Source organism: Somniosus microcephalus, chromosome 3, assembly GCF_052327205.1.
Source record: "Somniosus microcephalus isolate GS21.2 chromosome 3, FLI_Smic_1.0, whole genome shotgun sequence".
Lineage (NCBI taxonomy): Eukaryota > Metazoa > Chordata > Chondrichthyes > Squaliformes > Somniosidae > Somniosus > Somniosus microcephalus.
The window spans coordinates 180,015,930-180,030,018 of NC_140989.1; the positions used below are offsets into that span (position 1 = coordinate 180,015,930).

Here is a 14,089-nt window from a genome sequence, read left to right on the forward strand (position 1 = left end):
GGAAGGAATTGAAGGAATATACTGTGTTTATGTAAGAGGCAGGAAAGATAAAATGTTGCAAATGGGAATGGCAAAATCATACAGCATGAAAAATGGGGGCAGGGGTTATTATCTGAAATTGTTGAACTCGATGTTGAGTCCGGCAGACTGTAAAGTGCCTAATCGAAAGATGAGGTGCTGTTCCTCGAGCTTATGTTGAGCTTCATTGGAACAATGTAATAGGCCGAGGACAGAGAGATCAGAGTGGGAGTGAAGCGGTGAATTAAAGTGACAGGCGACCGGAAGCTCAGGGTCACCCTTACGGACTGAACTGAGGTGTTCCGCAAAGCGGTCGCCCAATCTGCGTTTGGTCTCTGCTGTTCGGGGTGATTGGACAATATTCAGTAACCTAAATGTTTACGATAGTGTCTGACTGTAATTGTCATTGTGCTTTAAGGTTGTTAGTGAGACTTGCTACTGACAATTTCTCCATGTTGCATCCAGGGACACTCCTGAGTGTACACCTTCATAATGGGCTTTCTTGATTCCAAACCTATTGCCATGGCAAAAAAAAAGTCCCACTCCAGATCTTACTTCACCAGCAGGCAATTTTCATCCCTTACCTCTATACCGCGTTTCAAATAATAATAACAACAACTTGCATTTATGTAGTGCCTTTAGATGGGAAAAATTCGGTATCGCCCATTTTGGGGCGCTAATATCGGCCGGGCACATAGTTTACCGCCCGGCGCTAATTATTGCCTCCGACTGCAAAATTCGCCTCTATCGCCCCAGCGGTGATTTGTGTGTTAAATCAGGCATTACACACCTCTCTTAAGGCGGAAACGTCGGAGCGAGGTGCTACCTCAGAACGCTACCGAAGCTCAGGTGATGTCAATTACCATGGAAGCCAAACAGACTGGCGCCATCCAGTTCTTAAAGGGGAGGGGCCATCTTGCTGGCTAGCCACACCCTTCCCATTGCAGCTTGAATCTCGGCCTGGAGAGACCTCAAAAGCAATTGTGTTGGAAGCACTAATGGATAGGCCGACGGAAAGAGCTCAGCACTTAGGAACCTCAAAAGTGGTGCTGAGGGCCAAAACTCTTCAGGACAGCGTTAAAACCGAAAATTTTGCTGACAAGAAAAGGCAAGAAGCGCCCACCTTTAAATAGCGCTCCCCCAGCCCCTTCCCGACTTGAAAACATTCCCCTCTACCTGTTGTTCCTAGTGACAGGCGTTAAGGCGGGGGCGCAACTCAATATCGGGTCTGGGGCACTACCGGGGCATTTCACGCTTGACTGACGTCACGATCTGTGGGTACAGGAGATCGTGGTGGTAGTGTTTAGCGCCGACATAAAACGACTGGTCAATTTCGCGAGTGGCGCTAAAATCGCCGCGCGACAGCGGCGCTAAGTTCCTAGCGCCCCATTAGAGCCTCCAGGAGACGCTAAGCAACTGAATTTCTCCCCCATAATGTAGTAAAACATCCCAAGGTGCCTGACAGGAGCATAATCAGACGAAAAAGTTTAAATCGAGCCAAAGAAGTAAACATTAAGACAGGTGACCAAAAGCTTGATCAAATAGGTAGGTTTTAAGGAGCGTCTTAAAGGAAGAGAGAGAGGTGATGCGGTTTAGGGAGGGAATTCCAGAGATAACTGAAAGCACGGCCACCAATGGTGGGACAAAGGAAGTTGGGGATGTACAAGAGGCCAGAATTGAAAGAATGCAGAGCTGTGGGAGGGTTGTAGGCAATGTTCCGTGTAATTGTTTTCGGCACCACGCAGCCCCTTTAATGGACTGCATAGCCCATTCAAAATACTGCACTTGCGTGGTTTTTGCATTGAAAAGCAGGCTCCGCAACATCCACGTGCAGCTACGCGGCCGCACAGCCTAATGAAAACATTGGTTGTAGTGCCTGAGGAGCTTACAGAGATGGTGGGCTGGATTTTGCCAGCCGAGATGAGTTGGGGGCGGGACTGCTGCCTTCTGGGTTCTAGTTCCGCCCCCAGCGATGTATGACGCACCCGCGCTATTTTCCCTTGATTAACAGGCAGTTAATTGGCTCTAATCCCCTTCCCGCCTTGAGGAGACGGGTCCCTGCGCGACTTGGGGACCTACCTCCCGGGAAGATGGCACGGAGGCGGGTTGGGAGCGGGGTTGGTACCCGCTTCCAGTTTCTGCCATTTTCCCGGCAGACCCGCCTCCTCAGGGCTGGAAAAATTCCCCCCAGAGGGTGCAAAACAGACAGTACCCTTGCTGTTGCCTGTCAGCCAGCCGGCCCAGACTGCTGCCACCCATGCAGAGATAATGCAGTCCGTAGCCGGACCTTGTAGGCTCAGAGCTGCTTGAGGTCGTCCCCGAAGGCCATCTGCAGACTCCCCCACTGAAAGTCAGCAGCCTTCCACCAGCGATGCTGCAACCACTGGGGTAGCACTGCGGAGGAGCACTAGGACAGGCAAAGGCAGGTACTAAGGGAATGCACAGGAGTGATTAGTTGACATTTGTATGCAATATGGCATGCTTTGATTCATAAATTTGGTTTGGAATGTTTATTTTGTGTTGGCTTTTACTTTTGCATTGTAGCCAAGCAGAATAAGCGACCACTCGTGTGAGGTAATTGAGCTTTTTCTGAGGTTGTGTCTGTAGGGCCTCCCTATGTGGATAGAGCACATCTCTGCTCCTCTCCACCTCCTCCACCAAGGCCTCCAATGCCACGTCGGAAAATCTTGGAGCCTGCTCCCTCCCATGTTGTGCCATTATTAAGTCTTTTTCCAGGTCAGAATGAGTTCCACTACGACTTCCACCACCTGCTCCAGCCACAATGCACCTCCCCTTTAAGAGGTGCAGGCTGGCTTTAAGTAGTGCAGACTAGGTTTAGTGGTGCTAGCCTCTCACAATTCTAGGCCCCCTGCCGAGGCGTGCAGCCACTCAACAGCGCAGTTAGTGCTGGCTGCATGCAGCGATTAAATTGATTAACAGGCAGCAAAAGTTGGCATGCACAGGTTAATCGCGCATCGTGATCCCCGCGACTGTTTTTGGCGGCTATCCAATTTAGGCCAAGGGAGTGGCAAAACCATGGAAGGATTTGAACCCAAGGATTGGAGTAATTGGCAGTTTGGTGCTGCAACTCCCATTCTTCAGGGTCTAAACAAAGAAATGTTTAATTTCTGATTCTCAACTGCTATTACTGAAATGCAATTTATCTCCTCTTCGTGAAGTGGTTTTTCAATCAGGATCTCCGGGGCAAAGAAAAGCAGAACAGGTGACCGGTTATCCTCGGCCGGTTTTGAGTGCTCACGTTTGATGCACAAAGTCAGCTTTAATTATTTTCTTTCTGAGTAGATGTTCTGTTTGCCAGCTTTAGAAATACTAAGAGGCTGAAGTTTCAATGAGACCCTTGCTTTTAATCTTGATCACAGAACACTTTAATTGAATTTGCTACATGCTCTGAAATGTTGATAAGATTGCTAATTTGTTTTTTTTCTCTATAGGACCCATCCTGCTGGGAGGACATTCTAGAAAGAGATAGGATGACTGGTGTGTGTCAAGCAAAAGACTGCGATGGAACTGTTGCGGTAAGTCCAATTCTCAAGTTTATAGCATTTATATACATTCCAAACTTGTGAGGTGATCACCCACTTTAACTTCTTTTAGGCCACCCAAAAATTTTGATAAGCGTTAACATTTTCTTGAGTATGAGGAACACCTCTTTTTAAAAAAAAAATATTGCCATTTTCTTCTCTTTGCTGTTGCCTGGTTCCCAAAACAACAACTTGCATTTATATAGCGCCTTTAACGTAGTAAAATGTCCCAAGGCGCTTCACAGGAACATCATCAAACAAAATTTGACACCGAGCCACATGAGATATTAGGACAGGTGACAGGTAGGTTTTAAGGAGCATCTTAAAGGAGCAGAGAGAGTTAAAGAGGTGGAGAGGTTTAGGGAGGGAATTTCCTGAAATTAGGGCCTGGGCAGCTGAAGGCATGGTCGCCAACGGTGGAGTGATGAAAATCAGGGATGCGCAAGAGGCCAGAATTGGAGGAGTGCAGAGATCTCAAAGGCTTGTAGGGCTGGAGGAGGTTACAGAGATGTGGAGTGGCGAGGCCATGGAGGGATTTAAAAAGACGGATGAGAATTTTAAACTCAAGTTATTGCCGGACCGGCAGCCAATGTAGGTCAGCAAGAACAGAGGTGATGGGTAAACGGGATGGTGCAAAAACTGCATCTTACACTTTCCTTACCCACAACTTTCTGACTCAGCGGCGAGAGTGCTACCAACTGAGCCAGAGCCGACACATAAATCCAGAAAACTCACGTGAGCTGGCCTTTTACATGGAGGGTGGAGCTTTACAAATGAGTGACAGATGGTTGCGGCCAATGTATTTCAGAAGCGGCAGAAACAATCAAGGGAATTCGCACGACAACGTTCCAGTGCCGCTCTTACGTCATAGTTACGCCAAAAGTGCCCAGGAAATTCTGGGCCATGGTAGTCGTGTTTACCTACCATTCATTTAAAAACTAGGCAGAAAGTATTCTCAATGACAAATTAAAGATTGATTTTAACTATTGTTTTTACCTTAATCAGTAAGTGTAGCAGGTTCTCTCTGCCCTCCTGTCTGTCATTGGTGTCAGCCGTGGCTCAGTGGTAACACTCTCGCCTCTGAGGAAGGTTGTGGGTTCAAGTCCCACTCCAGTGAGTACATAATCTAGGCTGGCACTCACAGTGCAGTACTGAAAGAGTGCTGCACTGTCAAGCGGTGCCGTCTTTCAGTCGAGACGTTAAACCGAGGCATCATGTGTCCTCTCAGGTGGATGTAAAAGAGTCCATGGCACTATTTCGAAGAAGATAAGGGGAGCTCTCCCCGGTGTCCTGGCCAATATTTATCCCTCAATCAACATCACTAAAAAACAGATTATCTGGTCATTATCACATTGCTGTTTGTGGGAGCTTGCTGTGCCCAAATTGGCTGTCATGTTTCCTACATTACAACAGTGGCTACACTTCAAAATACTTCATTGGCTGTAAGGTGCTATGGGACATCCTGAAGTTGTGAAAGGCGCTATATAAATGCAAGCCTTTCTTTATATGTTATATTCTTGCGCATACATGTACGATATATTGGGGTGTTTTACAAACTTGTCTCAGTATTTTGTTCTGTTATAATGTCGACTTTTTGCCATTGTTTACCTCAGCTGAGCTTGCCTGGGGGAATGTTATAATTGAAGGCCAAATCTTCCATTACCTCGGCAGTTGTGCTCCCTGGGGCTTTATTTTCCCAGATAACTGAGCACATTTGGCTGTCAGAGTGAGTGTTTTAACACGGGGATAATGGAATTAACTGACAAGAAGAAAGGATGGCCCTGATCTCCTACCGTAATTTCAGTGGGAGTTAAGCAGAACTCCCAGAGAAAAGGCGCCAACTGCTATTTCTCTGGCGGGGGCGGGAGGGCAGGGGGTGAGGGTTCAGCCGATCTTCTACCAGCGAAGTGATCTTACAAAGAAATAATACATTTTCCAAGGAACAACACACTCTTCTACAAAAGAAAACCACTCTTGTATCTATTGTTTAATGCACTGTGTTTTGTAAACAGTCTTGAATTTATGATGCAGCAATACTCTATGTTACAGAAATAAAACTCCAGTTTTTATAAGAACATGTAAATGAAATGCATTGAAATGAATAAAGCAACAATTTTAGAGTACACCTACGTAAAATTGCCTTTCTGTCCGCGTCGTGTTACACAGTTGACACCATCCCAAGCTGTTTAATACAGCATTATAATGAATGTTGAACTGCACACTCAAAGGGATGTCTCAGAAAGCTGCAACCGCTGTCTGGTCAATGTAAAAACACTAATAATAAAAAAATGAAGAGTTGCCTGAACTTTGCATATGTTTCAGTAAGCGACTAGGTAGTTTTTACTTTGCTTCTTTTGGATTCATTCTGTGTTATTTAAAATGTCAGCGTTGATGTATTTACTTTGGCCGGGCAGTGCCACAGTCTGACAGCCATGATAAAAGAACCAGCAGAGGCTCTGGCCCACACCTGACACCAGTCTAGGAGCCGGAAGCTGGCCACATCACTTTCATCTCCAGTTAGCGCAACCTCCTCATTAGCCAGAGGCACTCGGAGAGGGCGCTTGGGTCAAACCATTCACAATATATTTCTCTTCCATTAGGCTACTCCTCTGACAGACCTAAAGCAAAAAAAAATCCCGTGATTTTAATTTCTTTTAATGGAATGTTACTCAGACAGCATCTGTGTCAGGTTTTATGTCTCATCACTGCTGATTTGCATAATTTGAAATTTTGTTGAACAAATATGGATCGGTGCCTTCAACCCAATTCATTTTTGATGATCCCTGCTCTTTATACAGAGGTGCCCCGCTCATTATTCAAAGCTAATGGGCCGGATATTCCGATCCCTACGGGTGTGTGTATGCGCTGTGTACACACCCATAGGGACATCGGAAATGCCGGTTTCAGGTATGCGAAGCGCATGCGCTGAAAACCGGCATTTCCGATCTGTCGGACGCCTGCCCTGGAGAAGGGCCTCTGCGTGCAGATAGTTCCGCTTTCTGGAGCACCTCCACCCGCAGAAAACCCTTAGAATTCTTACGCCTGGTAAAAGCAGGCGTAAGGCCTGCTTTTACCAGCATAAGATTTGAAAATAATTTTTTTTAATGTTTTCTTTCACTCATTTATCATTTAAAAATAGTTAAGTTTATTTTTAGCCCCATAAAAAACTTAAATTATTTTTTTCAAAAAATTTAATTTTTGTTTAAAATATTTAATTTATTGTAATTTCAACTAATTTTAAAAATGTGATTTAAAAAATGTATTTAATGTTTTAAAGTGTTTTTGGGGTGATCTCCATTCATATATTTGACAGGTCTATCTGTCAAGTGTATGAAGGGGGATTCACTTCTTTGATTGGCTACCCATGGCCCACGTGATCCCAGGGATGTTTGCGTATTTCGAGTTGGAGAGGCCCAGGAGCGGAAGTGTCCGGACCTCGGGAGCCCTCAGGTAAGTACGTAAATTTTTTCCAGATGGGAGGCCTTCGCACGCGGGAAGCCTCCGATCGGAAAATATGGCCCGTTGTTTTTGGTTGCACTGTTCACATGTGTTACACAAGTTCAGCCTGTAGTGTAAAGGACAGTTCTGAAAGTAATGACTATTGCAAGGCTTACCATTTACATCCTCCCTCCGCCAGCTGGTGGACGACAGCAAGTTAGTACTCTCCTGCCAGAGGAAAGTGCAGTGGCGGCTTCAGTCCATGTTCTATATTGTACAGTGACGACGCCCTCTTGGCGCCGGGGGAAAGCAGGAGTGAGTGTAGCTGGTTATTCTCTACTTTCTGTGGCGTATGTGTAAGATCCAAAGCTGCAAGTCGGTTCAATTTTCAAACGTTGTTGACCTTTTGCGGTAAGAGCTGCCTTCCATTTCACCAGAAGCAGTAACTCAGAGGGTATGGCCACCTATCAGAGGATGCACTGTACCAGGCCTTGTGGCTCATATGGGGGCACGGAATAGCATAAGATGGGAGATCACATGGTACAAGATCGTAAACGCAGTCAAGGGATTCCAATGATGTAATAAGCTCAAATAGCTTGTACAGTTATCAGAACTGTATGATTAATTTGCAGCCCCTAACCAACCCCAATCTTTTGCTTTGTAGCTACAAACTATATAACCCAATAACCACGGCAGTGTTCATTGCAATGGTAAAACATAGGCCGCTGTGTGTTATCAAATTAACTGACCATTGTATTCTAAGTAACTTGGTGAATTTTCTAATCTGATGTGACATCTGGTTCTGTTATAACATACAAAACATTGTAGGTGATAATTGTAGTGTATGTGCCTTTAAGAGCCCCAGGTGTGCTGTAATGCCGGTAATGGCCACTCGGGCTATATAAGCTTGTATATTGTGTATATCCGTTAGAACCCTCCCCAGACTTTGCTTAGTAAACACGTATGAACCAACTCCTGTCTTCAGTGTCTTTATCAACACACGGACACTACAATAATATGTTAGCATGCTATTTGTCATTGCTACCTGATGAAATTTCATACAAAATAGCGCAAGTGCCATCTCACACTGCCTTCTCAGGTAGTGTTAATTCGACAGGAAGAGAATATTTTGCTTTGAAATATTACCCATTGGGTTAGTGTGAGAGTCTGTCGGAGGGTCATTTTCACTTTGACAACTAGTGTCGCAGTGGCCCGTTCTTCAAACACCCTTTTCTGGGCACCCTTCTCAGGTGTCAGTGGTGGCTCAGTGGGTAGCATTCTTGCCTCTGAGTCAGAAGGTTGTTAATTCAAGTCCCACTCTAGAGACTTGAGCACAAAAATCTAGGCTGACTCTCCACCGCAGTACTGAGGGAGTGCTGCAGGGTTAACATAGAAACATAGAAGTTAGGAGCAGGAGTAGGCCATTCGGCCCCTCGAGCCTGCTCTGCCATTCAATGCAATCATGGCTGATCATCCAAATTCAGTACCCTGTCCCTGCCTTCTCCCCATATCCCTTGATCCCTTTAGCCTTAAGAAATATATCTAACTCCTTCTTGAATATATTTAATGAATTGGCATCTACTGCCTTCTGTGGTAGAGAATTCCACAGGTTCACCACTCTCTGGGTGGAAAAAATTCCTCCTCATCTCTGTCCTAAATGGTTTACCCCTTATCCTTAGACTGTGACCCCTGGTTCTGGACTCCCCGGCCATCGGGAACATCCTTCCTGCATCTAGTCTGTCTAGTCCTGTTAGAATTTTATAAGTTTCAATGAGATCCCCTCTCATTCTTATAAACTCCAGTGAGTATAAGCCCAATTGACCCAATCTCTCCTCATACGTCATTCCTGCCATCCCAGGTATCAGCCTGGTGAATCTTCGCTGCACTCCCTCCATGGCAAGAACATCCTTCCTTAGATAAGGCGACCAAAACTGCACACAATACTCGAGATGTGGTCTCACCAAGGCCCTGTACAACTGCAGCAAGACAAGTTCCTGTACTCGAACCCTCTCGCTACAAAGGCCAACATACCATTTGCCTTCTTAACCACCTGCTGCACTTGCATGCTTACCTTCAGCGACTGGTGCACAAGGACACCCAAGTCTCGTTGCACTTCCCCTTCTCCCAATCTATTGCCATTGAGATAATAATCTGCCTTCCTGTTTTTGACACCAAAGTGGATAACCTCGCATTTATCCACATTATAATGCATCTGCCATGCTTCTGCCCAATCACCCAACCTGTCCAAATCATACTGGAGTTTCTCTGCATCCTCCTCACAGCACACACGCCCACCCAGCTTTGTGTCGTCTGCAAACTTGGAGATATTACATCTAGTTACCACATCTAGATCATTAATATATATTGTGAAATAGCTGGGGTCCTAGGACCGATCCCTGCGGTACCCCATTAGTCGCTGCCTGCCAGTCGGAGAAAGACCCATTTATTCCAACACTTTGCTTTCTGTCTGCCAACCAGTTTTCTATCCAAGTTAATACCTTGCCCCCAATCCCATGTGCCTTAACTTTACACGCTAATCTCTCATGCGGGACCTTATCGAAAGCCTTCTGAAAGTCCAAATACACCACATCCACTGGTTCTCCCTTATCTATTTTACCAGTTACATCCTCAAAAAATTCCAGTAGATTGGTCAAGCACGATTTGCCTTTTGTAAATCCATGTTGAATTTGTCCAATCCTGTCACTGTTTTCCAAGTGCTCTGCTATTACATCCTTTATAATGGACTCTAGCACTTTCCCCACTACCGATGTTAGGCTTACCGGTCTATAATTCCCCGTTTCTCTCTACCACCTTTTTTGAATAGTGGGGTAACATTAGCTACCCTCCAATCCATGGATACTGTTCCAGAGTCTATAGAATTCTGGAAGATGACCAGCAATGCATGTACTATTTCTAGGGCCACTTCCTTAAGTACCCTAGGATGTAGATTATCAGGCCCTGGGGATTTATCGGCCTTAAATCCCGTCAATTTCCCTAACACCATTTCCTTACAAATACTGATTTCTTTCAGTTCCTCCCTTTCATTAGGCCGTATGTTCCCTGACATCTCTGGGAGGTTATTTGTGTCCTCCTTTGTGAATACAGAACCAAAGTATGTATTTAATTGGTCAGCCATTTCTGTGTCCCCCATTATAAATTCCCCTGATTCTGTCTGCAAGGGACCTACGCTTGACTTCACCAATCTTTTTCTCTTCACATATCTATAAAAGCTTTTACAGTCAGTTTTTATGTTCCCAGCAAGCTTACTCTCACTCGATTTTCCCCCTCTTAATTAATCCCTTTGTCCTCCTTTGCTGAATCCTAAACTGCTCCCAATCCTCAGGTTTACTGCTTTTTCTGGCCAATTTATATGTCCTTTGCTTGGATCTTATGCTATCCCTAATTTCCCTTGTCAGCCACGGTTGAGTCACCTTTTTTGTTTTATTTTTATGCCAAACAGGGATGAACAAATTCTGTAGTTCATCCATGCGATCTTTGAATGTTTGCCATTGCCTATCCACCGTCAGCCCTTTGAGTGACATTCCCCAATCAATCCTACCCAACTCGCGCCTCAAACCATCATAGTTTCCTTTATTTAAATTTAGGACCCTAGTCTCTGAGTCAATTTCTTCATTCTCCATCTTAATGAAGAATTCTATCATTTTATGATCGCTCTGACCCAAGGGGCCTTGCACAACGAGATTGCTAATTAATCCTTTCTCATTACATGATCTCTAGTTGGTTCCTCGACATATTGGTCCAGGAAACCATCCCGTATACACTCCAGGAATTCCTCCTCCACAGTATTGTTACTAATTTGGTTAGCTCAATTGATATGTAGATTAAAGTCACCCATGATAACTGCTGTGCCCTTATTGCACGCTTCTCTAATTTCCCTTTTAATGCCATCCCCAACCTCCGCATTACTGTTTGGGGGTCTATATACCACTCCCACTAACGTTTTCTGCCTCTTGGTATTTCTCAATTCTACCCATACAGATTCCACATCATCAGAGCTAATACCCTTCCTTACAATTGTGTTAATCCCCTCTTTAACCAGCAATGTTACCCCACCTCCTTTTGCTTTTTGCCTATCTTTCCTGAATATTGAATACCCCTGGATGTTGAGTTCCCAGCCTTGGTCACCCTGGAGCCATGTTTCCGTAATCCCAATGATATCATATTCGTTTACCTCTAGTTGCGCAGCTAATTCATCCACCTTATTGCGAATGCTCCTCGCATTAAGACAAAAAGCCTTCAGGCTTTTTTTTTAATGCTCTTAGCCCTTTTAGAATTATTATTTACTGTGGCCGTGTTTGATTTAAACCCTTAATTTCTCTGACTGCCACTTTTGTTTTTCTCCTTCCTGTCTTTTGCTTCTATCCTCGTTTCCCTTTCCTCTGTCTCCCTGCTCAGGTTTCCAACCCCCTACCATTTTAGTTTAAACCCTCCCCCAGAGCACTAGGAAACACTCCCCCTGGGACATCGGTCCCGGTCTTGCCCAGGTGCAGACCGTTCGGTTTGTGCTGGTCCCACCTCCCCCAGAACCGGTTCCAATGTCCCAGGAATTTGAATCCCTCCCCCTTGCACCATTCCTCTAGCCACGTATTCATCTGTAATATCCTTCTATTTCTACTCTGACTAGCACGTGGCACTGGTAGCAATCCTGAGATCACTACCTTTGAGGTCCTATTTTTTAATTTACCTCCTAACTCCCTATATTTAGCTTTTAGGACCTATCCCGTTTTTTACCTATATCATTGGTATGTATATGCATCACGACAACTGGCTGTTCACCATCCCCCTCCAAAATGTTCTGCAGCCGCTCTGAGACATCCTTGACCCTTGCACCAGGGAGGCAACATACCATCCTGGAGTCACGTTTGTGGCCGCAGAAATGCCTATCTATTCCCCTTACAATAGAATCCCCTATTACTATAGCTCTACCCCTCTTTTTCCTCCCTTCCTGTGCAGCAGAACCACCCCTGGTGCCAGGAAGTTGCTGCTGCTGCCTTCCCCTGGTAAGCCATCCCCCTCAACAGTATTCAAAGTGGTATATCAGTTTGAGAGGGGGATGTCCACAGGGGACCCCTGCACTACCTGCCTGCGCCTACTACTCTGCCTGGAGGTCACCCATTCCCTTCCTGTCTGTGGAGCCTTTACCTGCGGTGTGACCACCTCCCTAAACGTGCTATCCACGACGTCCTCAGCATCGCGAATACTCCAGTATGTATCCATTCGCAGCTCCAGCGCCGCAATGCGGTCTGTCAGTCGCTGCAGCTGGATACACTTCCCGCACACATGGTCATCAGGGACACTGGAAGTGTCCCTGATTTCCCACATAGTGCAGGAGGAGCATACTACAGCGCCGGGCTGTCCTGACATGACTTACCCTTTATTTAATTCAAATTAAATTAAATCAAATCAATCCCACCAATCTACAATTTAATGATATACTCACGGGCCCTTGTTTACCAGCAGTCCCCACTACACCACAGAGACCCTAGAAACTATAAACCACGGAATTTAAGTTCCGAAAAAAAGGAGAAAGAGAGAAATACTCACCAACCAATCACTTACCTGCTTTCTGGTGACGTCACACTTCGATTACTTTTTACTTCACTCTCGGATTGGTAAGCCTACCTGGTCCTGGGGCTCGGTTTTTGTACTGCCTCCGCCGCCGCTCCCGCTCCTCACAGGTCCACTCAGCTGCTCTGTTGGAGGCGCCATTTTTTGGATGCGACGTTAAACTGAGGCCCCGCCTGCTCCCTCAGGTGGATGTAAAAGATCCCATGGCTCTATTTCGAAGAAGAGCAGGGGAGCTATCCCCAGTGTCCTGGCCAATATTTATCCCTCAACCAACATCACAAAAACAGATGATCTGGTCATTATCACATTGCTGTTTGTGGGAGCTTGCTGTGTTTAAATTGTCTTCTGCGTTTCCTACATTACAACAGTGACTACACTTCACAAGTACTGTATAGCGCTTTGGGATGTCCTGAAGTCGTGAAAGGCTCTATATAAATGCAAGACTTTTCTTTCTTTCAAACTGCCTCTTACTCGCCACAGCTCACCAGCTTATTCGAAGTGAGGCATGAGGCCCAATATCGGGGTGCCTCAGGCCTCACCAATCAGGCACAGGAACTGTACCCTGCCATCTAGGCCATCGAATACCCAATCTTAGCCGATCCATTGTGGAGGTGGCAAGTGCAGAATAAACACTTTATTACTTTAGTGATGTTATTTTAAACCCCACATAAGTTCATAATATTACAAAAAAGGGAATCTCTATTGGGTATCAAACTTAGCCTATCATGAGGTTAAGTGCTAATAAATTATTGGATCTGGGGTGGCGGGAATGTATTCCACCCCAACACAAAACGTGATTCATCAGATTAAAATTCTTTTCCCCAAGAACAATAGGATCGGCAAACAGTACAAGAGCATGAAGATAATTGGCCCGTATTTCCCGATAGGAGACTTCCTGCGTGCGGGGGCCTCTGATCTGGAAAAAATCTACAGACTTACCTGAGGGCTCCCGAGGTGCATACACTTCTGCTCCTGGGCCTCTCCAAACTCGACATGCGCAGGGCCCACGTATCCCAGGGGCGCATGCGGTTCGCAAGTGTCCCTGGGATCACGTGAGCCAGGCGAGCCAATAGAAGAAGGGAATCTTCCTTCATACTTTTGACAGATAGACCTTTCAAATATATAAATGGAGATCACCCCAAAAACACTTTAAAACATTAAATACATTTTTTTAAATCACGTTTTAAAAATGAATTAAAATTACAATAAATTAAATATTAAACAAAAATTTAATTTTTTGAAAATAATAATTAAAGCTTTTTACAGGGCTAAAAATAAACTTATCTTTTTAAAAAGTATTTTTAAATGATAAATAAGTGGAAAAAATGTTTTAAAACTTTTTTTCTACTCTTATGCTGGTAAAAGCAGGCGTAAGATTTCTAAGGGTTTTCTGCGGGTGGAGGTTCTCCAGAAAGTGGAACTATCCGCCCACAGAGGCCCTTCTCCAGGGCAGGCGTCCGATCTGTCAAGAGGATTCTTGACAGATCGAAAATACCGGTTTT

The 14,089-nt window shown here is 45.2% G+C and overlaps 1 protein-coding gene across 2 annotated transcripts in view; it reads left to right on the top strand.

Annotated features, from left to right (window-relative positions):
* prkn (parkin RBR E3 ubiquitin protein ligase) overlaps positions 1 to 14,089 on the top strand; it is a 2,088,612-nt gene that overhangs the window by 1,054,317 nt on the left and 1,020,206 nt on the right. For both annotated transcript variants that reach the window (XM_085981987.1, XM_085981988.1), the window contains one exon: positions 3,471 to 3,554. In XM_085981987.1, coding sequence (XP_085838113.1) covers positions 3,471 to 3,554 — 84 coding nt within the window. The remainder of the gene's footprint in view (positions 1 to 3,470; positions 3,555 to 14,089) is intronic.